An 8,554-nucleotide genomic window follows, 5' to 3' on the forward strand; every position below is an offset into this window, starting at 1 on the left:
TGTATATTTGATAATAATGTGTAACATATTTTCCGTAAATTTGTACATGGAATGTTTTTGTATGAAATTTAATCTTCCTCTTTCTTGTTGTAATCTGTAAATAAACATCTAGTGTAAGCTTTGACCCTGTCTATTTATTTTGGGGTAATTTAATTCACATGAAAGACGGGAGTATTATAAAGTGAAACAAATTCCGCATTATAGAATACCATTTCCATCAACAGTGCACTGTTGACCATGGAGCACTATCAAGCGAACATCAAATTTATTTCAATGTTATAATATTCCTTGTTCACACGTCATAAACCAAATTCAGCACATTACAACTTTCACCACCTAAACAACCCACTCCTCGGCACATTATCGCGATGATGACACTGCAAGATGTCAAACCAGCCTACAACTCATCTGAAACAATTTCAAAATGCTTTTTATCCAATTATTTATCCAATAAAGATGCAGCAGAGTAGCGAGGGAAATGGAAGTAGTGTGACTCGCCACACCTCAAATATGGTTCCTATGCCATGTGAATAAAATAACAATGCACAAAGTCGAACGAAGGCCATTCTGTGTTTTTACAGGCACAAGGTGGATAAGAACTTACTAGTATTTGGTGTTGCCACTATTGATCACGAGATAAAAAAACCCCTCAAAACATGAAATATCAACATGTCAAATATTCCACCACCATAAGTACTAGTAACATATATTCCATTATATCAGTTCTGCTGTTTGTAAGAAAATGAATAAAATTGCAAGCGTACAATCACGATTCAGAAGTGCAATATGTTGTACCTGGGAGCCTATATAGAGTATTGTAGAGTATCCCTGGTTGTACTTGGACTTTCGTCCCTCGTAACGAAGCCGTGGGAGATCAAACCCAGTCATAGCTGGTGGATGTGCACTCAAGTGCAAGACTACCAATTGTCTGCTTCATTTGGTGATACGCTGAGGGCTCATAAGGTGGGGCCCATAGTGTGTTCAGAAAGATGATGTGTTTGATGGGCATTTTAGAAGTATGGCGAGTCACAAGAAAGTAAGATTCTTTATGGATAACAACTTTTTGTATTGTATATGATGTGTCGTTTCAGTATGGATTGATATACTGTTGTCAAACAAAATCATACACACTATTTTGTTATCCATAAAGAATGTATGTAGAGATGTTGGGTTTTGTAAATTCATCTCTGAATTTGCGTTCGATCCAATCAAAAATCATCTCAGTTGAGATGGTGAACTACTGGAAACTGTCATTCGTCCAAGTACAAAGCAAGACTTGAAACTGACAAGCGTTTGCACCAGTTTCTGTGAGATCCAGTCATCCGAGAAAAACAGATGTAGTTTCGTTGCAACCCATAGACATAAAAACATGTCATATGTACAAGTATCACACCTGCTTAATTACATAATGTGGCTGAGACAGGACTCAGGTGCATGAGTCATCAATCAATTTATTTTGTTTATGGCGTATAGCCTGATGGGTGTTAAGTTTAAATGGCATGTGGTCAATGATTGAAGCTGTGTATTGCATATTGTCTTTAGCAGACAGGCAGCCATACATATAGGTGTCAATAAACCAGACATTAAGCTGTCTCTGTGATAGAGGCTGCTTCTTACAATCAACATGTTTTTTTATGTAACGAGTAGATTATTTACTTGTTTGTGTATTTGTTGTATTTACACAACCAAGATTAGACTACTACTCACGACCTTATACTCTGTGCATGCATACTGTTTCAGGATCCGCCAACCTATTCGCTGTGCATGCATTATGGGCGCACCGCAGCACAACTGTTGAAACAACTTCTTCCCCCAGTGCTGGGGGAAATTTAGTGAATCGCTTGAACTCCGAATTCTCAGGTTTTTTTCCATTGGGTTTTTTTCTTTATAGGTTGAATTGGCATTTTTTATGATTTGTTTCAGTAACTGCATACCGAAAGGTACCAGAATCTAAAATCAAAATAAATACAACATATCAATAATGCCCTATGTTCCAGGGTGGGCAGTTCTCTCTGGAGGTCTTGATGTTTCTTTTTCTTTGCGAGCAGTGTCTGGCCAGCACTATGTTGCACCATGTTAAGTTTATTAATTTGCGTCTCCAGTCCAACATGAAATTTATCATCTCGAAAACGTTGGGATGGGCTTTTCCAACAAGTTACTTTAACCTTCCATGCCAACCTCCAACCTGTTATTTGTCCAGGGCACATCTCTGTCATGGGGTTCCCTTCCTGAAGGTTATTGTTTAGTTATGTTAAATATAGCAGTATGTCTTAACTGCAACTAGCCAGTGTACAACAGGTGTAGCCCAACGAAGCCTAAAATTATTCAGTTAGGTACAGTTCATTTGGCTTATGGGACTTCATGCCTCAATAATTTTATGAGATTTAATGGTGGATTGTTGCTTGGCTAGACCGCGATTGATTATGTGTGCCGGTAGTCCGCGATGTGGCTGTTCCAGTCTCATTACTCCCTCCCTACTCTAATCTCATTACTCTGCAATGCTTTGATAGACGGTAAGTAGAGTGTGTTTTCTTAGGTAAGATCAGTCTCAGCAATGTTATAATATACACCTGGAAATTAATCAAGCAACACCCCAATTTTTTCTATTGGAGCAACTTTGAAGTGTTCTGACAATCAAAATATGCCGGGTTGATATAGTTTGACACTTTTTTATTCAACAGACGATCTCTGACAAACAACTTAAAGGGAAAAAGTATCAAGACTTTGCTTTATTGCAACGAAATCCAAATTCTTAAAACTGTCTTAAATTCATGAAAAAATGGACACAATTTACTATTCATCCACAGTTGTTGTTGTCAGGTGTATTAACACAAATGTCACATGGAAAGAAAGAACAGTCATCTGAGAGTCTGCACACCGACTTTCATCAATATCTAGTGTGTCCTCCCTGCGCACGCACCACCGATTCCAGACGCCTCCTCATTCCTTGGATGAGTCTCCGGATCTGATTCTGGGGGATCCTGTTCCACTCCTCATGCAGGGCAGCCGTCAATTCGTTGAGATTATGGACTGGTGGGTCTCTCTGCCTCACACGACGGCCAATAAAGTCCCACAAATGTTCAATGGGGTTGAGGTCAGGGCTCATGGCAGGCCATGGAATTCTGTCAATTGCATTTTGCCGCAAAAAATCATTTACAGCATGCGCCCTGTGAGGTCTAGCATTGTCGTCCATAAATATGGGTCTCGTTGCCAGAGGATGGTTCTCAAAATGAGGTACCACAGCCCTGTCAAGAACCTCCTGTTGGTAACGAACACCGTTAAGGTTGCCACGGATGGTAATGATATCCAACTTGCAGTTCATGGAAATGCACCCCCATACCATAACGGAACCTCCCCCAAAGGCCACAGTCTCCTGGATGTTCCGTGGAGCCATTGCTGTGTTCCTCTGCCTCCAGACCCGAGTACGACCGTCCACCATGTGCAGCAAGAACCGGCTCTCATCTGAGAAATGGACCTTCCTCCAAGAGGCAATGTTCCAGTGCAAACGGTCATTACACCAGGCCAGTCGGGCTGCCTTATGGGCTGGAGACAGTCTGGGTCGCTTGATTGGCCTCCTTGCCCGGTATCCTGCAGCTTTCAGACGATTCCGAACAGTCCTGTTCGAGATGGGTCTCCCTGGAAGCCACTCCTGTCTCAACCGAGAGCTCGAGTCGAAGGACCTGCGCCGTACAAGTCTCAGTAAAGCTCTGTCCTCCCGGACTGTGGTCTTCCTGGGTCTTCCTGGTCTAGGCAGGTCTTTAACTTCATTAGTGGCCCGGTATTTTTTCAAAAGTTTTGAAATTATGGAATGATGTCGTCCGATTTGAGTCCCGATTTGTCTTAGAGACATACCAGCATTCCTCATGCCGATTATTTGCCAACGAGTGGCCTCTGATAATTTCCTACGTGCCATGACATTGAAATGAATGAAAAACCGAATGCAATCGACAACCTGCGCTTGTAAACACCCCAGGGAAAAAGTGCATTTTTCGAAAGTTGAGGTTAAAGCAATGCACGTGCGCTGTGCAAGCTTCACGCGCGTCATATCAACCCATGAAAAGCTCATGCTGTATGTCAATACATCAAAATTGAATAATCAATCATCAAAATTACTTCGTTAAACTTTGTTAAGTTTTTATGTGTCTTTGAATTTGGTGTTGCTTAATTAATTTCCATATGTATAGATACCCTATCATGGAATTTACGGCGGGTGGTATGTTATTTTTATGATTTCCGGTAAAGATGAGTATGTTTTGCTACGTACAGATCAGTCTCAGCAATGTTATAATAGATACCCTATCATGGAATTTACGGCGGGTGGTATGTTATTTTTATGATTTCCGGTAAAGATGAGTATGTTTTGTTACGTACATTTCATTACTCTGCAATGTTTTGTTAGAAATCATGGAGAGGGTTTAAAAAGCTGCAATGTTCGGATATTGTCAGAAATCCGAAATAATGGAAAGACAGGTTGAATTTGTGACGGGTGCTAGAGGAAACCAGGTTGCAGTTTTGGACAACTACATTTTCTACAAATCGAAAATTCAGAAAGATGGGTTGAGGTGGTGTTGTGGCAAACGGAGGTCTACTAAATGTGGAGCTTATCTTATTCTCAAAGATGAAGTAGTGGTGAAAGAAGACAGTAGTCACACACATCCACCCGATCATGGAGATGTCGCAGCTAGAAAGTTGAAGAGTGGAATGAGAAAACGTGCCCGTGAGGAGACATTGCCCATGCAAGTAATCTACGAAGAGGAGAAGATCAAGCTTCTGCAGCAAGGGGGGTCAGATGAAGCAACGCCGTCAGAGACAGCTTCAGCTTTAAGGGATTAAGGGATGTTATTTTCACTATGCACAGAGTCTATGGCGCAAACTGCAGAACATTGGACTTTCCATTCACTACCAGTCAGATTCAGGTGTTAGGAAATGGTTTAGGATGTTGTTAGCCCTTCCATTTGTGCCGGTGACACAAGTTAAGGATGCGTTCATGTTCATTAAGAGTGATACTCCCAATGCCCAATGTATTGAAGAGTTACCCCCTTATCCTGTGGAACTACTTCAAATATGATGGACCACGTACCAACAACCACGTTGAAGGATTTCATACTCGTCTCATGAAGAAAGCTGGGAAGTCGCATCCCAATCTATTTGAAGTTGTCCAGCTCTTCATTCATGAGGAGGCCTCATCCAATGTGCAAGTCCTGCAGTTGGAGTCAGGACAGTCTGCTCCTAGACGTCGCCGACGTTATGATGACATTGACAATCGCCTTGAAAGATTAGGACTTGAGTACATGCTATGTGAGCGTAGCCTGGCTTCGTACTTGGGTGCTATTGGACACATGATGGACAGTGTGTACCGAAGATGAGATTGAAACGTCAATAAAAGCTTATGTAAAAGGAGTTAAGTGGTCATGTGCGGTACTGAATTACGTCATTTACCCGTCGCGGACTAGCGGGTAGCAGCCTAGCGGAGGCCTTGCAGACCATTTTACCATCACCCACCAGTTATCTCCCCTTGTGGATCTTTACAATTTGTAAACATCATCTTTACAAAATTGTAAATGTCTTGTAAACATCATCTTTACAAAAGATTTACAAGCTTGTAAAGGTGAACTTTTTTTCCAGTGTCTCTCCTTGTAAATCGCCCGACACAAGAATTATAGGAATTCAGCTTGCCTGTGAGGGGCGCCTGGGATTGTTTTCGTAATAAGTCAGGATAAGTATAAAACATAATTTTTTTTTGAAAATTACATATTTTTCCTTATCCTGACTCATGCTTATTGCTTACAGAATCCGACGGCAACGGTGGTGAGTCAAGACATGCTGGCTGTCAAAATTATGTCCAATAATTTTCCCCCCTACGGGAACTTGTAACGGCATTAATTCAATCCTGCTCTTCTAATATTCATTGTAGATTCTGGAGGGATCACATCCAGTCGAACTTGTCTTCAGCAGAAGGCTTCATTGACTGGAATGTGGTGACACTATATGTAACTAGCGTCCTGCTAGTTTCTGATGCAACTAAATGTCAAGATACTGCCATCAAGACTAGTTGCAACCCCTCTTCATGTACAAGTATCTTCGTTATGAGTACAAGGTCATAATCACTTATGCTAGTCTATTTAAGACGTGCGCATGGACTTTCCACCATTATACTCTGCAGAGTGTCTGGCTTCCACAAGTCATGTGATAAAATGGGTGAGTGAACTCAGTGTTTTCGAGGAACTGTTAGTTGCTGACCAACCACAAGAGGCCCAAACTGATGAATGCCAGAGACGTCCTCCGTGGCTATGTCTCATAGATAATGGTTTGCAACTACCGTGTTTGACTTGCAAAAGCAGCCGCCATTATAGTTGATAGCAAGCAATTAACATGTAGCGCTAGTGTAGAGGCCAAGGCTCTGACTTCATGTGGGTTGGAGGCTGGAGGAGGTTCCAATCCTGCTGCTTTATAGGCTCTCAGTAGAACAGCTCTGATCCACACTGAGATAGTGTTGCAGGATACTTCCGTGGGTGTCTCTGGGTGTCTCAGTAGATATAGGGATAAACAGGTGCTTGAAACGTTGCCTTCTAGACTTGGTACGTATGATGTATATCTTCAATGCTCTGACTAGACATAATGATAAATCTTGAGTATCATGAGGTCCAAGGATTGAAGATAATGCCGGTATGTGGAATTGTCTATCCAGTGGACCTGGCAGTTGATTTTTCACAATGAAATCCCATCGTAGACCCAGATGAGTTGTCTGCTGATGATTTGCATCAAAGCGGTTGAAGTCTAGATAATGAATTTCTGTCATGCGTGCAGCTGTAGCCAAGGCAAGTAAAAACAGCATCTTCTGAATTAGCAGTTCAAATGAGGTCTGATCAAGCGGCTCATATGCATCACTTGTGAGATGTTGGAGTATGATGTTTTAGATCCCATGCTGGAGCTCTAAATCTACGCTGTTGATATTCCAACTTGAATGAGCGTAGTAAGGCAAGTAGCTCGATTACTTCAATCAGCTTGGTTCCGTTTCCATGGTGACGACTGAGCTGAGAGCTGCCAAGTATGTAGAGCCTTTCAGACCTCTGAAATGTCGTAAGTGACATAAATATTCTGCTACCTCTGGATATGTTGCCGTCAGCTGTCTCAGTAGTCATTAGGTCCAAGTATTGAAGACAAGGCTGGTATGCGGAACTGTCTGTCTGATAGACCTGGCAACTGTCTGATTTTCTCGATGACTCTTGGTAGCAGCACTGGAAGGGGAAACACAAATGCCCAAGTTAACGGATCTGGTACCAGTGACACAAAGCGTGCTGTCTGTTAGTTGAACCTTTTTGCAAATTAGTCTATTTGCAGTGATCCGAACCTCCGGCTGATTAGTTGAAACATCTCTCGATGCAGCATATACTCTGTTGGTGATGGACGAAGAGGGCGAGATAAGGCGTCTGCCATGATGTTGCAGGCTCCTGGTATGTGAGATAATTTTATTTGAAGATTCAGACTGTAGACCACATCAAAGAGTAGAAACATCAAACATCTTGTTGACCCTTGTTTATGTAGAAGGCTACTGTTGAGTTGTCCGTCTGGATCATCAAATCTCGAGGACTTAGATTCTCAAGTCATCTGAGCTGAGTTAGTAGCCTGATAGTGCAGTCCACCTGGAGACTGAGTTGACTTCACTCATGATGAGTTTGTATGCTGTGAAGATGAGTATTTCTTAATTAATAAAGGCAAAGTAAGGTTTGGAAGACACCTTAGTCAGCTGAAATACCATGTGATACATATACCTCAGAGTTATATTTGGCACACATTTACGGCAAAGGAATTCCAATGTAGACGCGTTTGAGGATTTGAACAAGGGTTCGTTTCTTACCACTCTTTCATTTTTATTTCAAAGGAAACGCCTTCAGTCTGAAAAACACAAACTGTCAGACTCTTCACATTGAATTGTCTCCCCTTCTGACAGGTCGAATACTACATGTGTGCAGGATGTCAAGAATGACATAACTCCATTTCTATCTCTTAATTTTTGAATGTAATGTTTCCACAAACCGAAGATAAGACAATGTCATCATCTAAAAGTTTGAAATTGAATGTTGGACCAGAGGTTGAATTAATAAAGGCAAAGTACGGTTTGGAAGACACCTTAGTCAGCTGAAATACCATGTGATACATATACCTCAGAGTTATATTTGGCACACATTTACGGCAAAGGAATTCCAATGTAGACGCGTTTGAGGATTTGAACAAGGGTTCGTTTCTTACCACTCTTTCATTTTTATTTCAAAGGAAACGCTTTCAGTCTGAAAAACACAAACTGTCAGACTCTTCACATTGAATTGTCTCCCCTTCTGACAGGTCGAATACTACATGTGTGCAGGATGTCAAGAATGACATAACTCCATTTCTATCTCTTAATTTTTCAATGTAACGTTTCCACAAACCGAAGATAATACAATGTCATCATCTAAAAGTTTGAAATTGAATGTTGGACCAGAGGTTGAATTAATAAAGGCAAAGTAAGGTTTGGAAGACACCTTAGTCAGCTGAAATACCATGTGATACATAT

General features: G+C 41.4%; 1 protein-coding gene across 1 annotated transcript; it reads left to right on the forward strand.

Annotated features, from left to right (window-relative positions):
- The first annotated feature begins 5,012 nt into the window (after positions 1-5,012).
- LOC137269982 (uncharacterized) lies at positions 5,013-5,366 on the forward strand. The gene has a single exon (XM_067803811.1). The coding sequence runs from the start codon at positions 5,013-5,015 to the stop codon at positions 5,364-5,366; it is 354 nt and encodes a 117-aa protein (XP_067659912.1).
- Positions 5,367-8,554: the final 3,188 nt, after the last annotated feature.

Source organism: Haliotis asinina, unplaced genomic scaffold (assembly GCF_037392515.1).
Source record: "Haliotis asinina isolate JCU_RB_2024 unplaced genomic scaffold, JCU_Hal_asi_v2 scaffold_22, whole genome shotgun sequence".
NCBI classification, from domain to species: domain Eukaryota; kingdom Metazoa; phylum Mollusca; class Gastropoda; order Lepetellida; family Haliotidae; genus Haliotis; species Haliotis asinina.

Bases quoted from the DNA above. Each gene is read 5' to 3' on its own strand.
- LOC137269982 (XM_067803811.1), top strand. From the start codon at position 5,013: ATGCCCAATGTATTGAAGAGTTACCCCCTTATCCTGTGGAACTACTTC.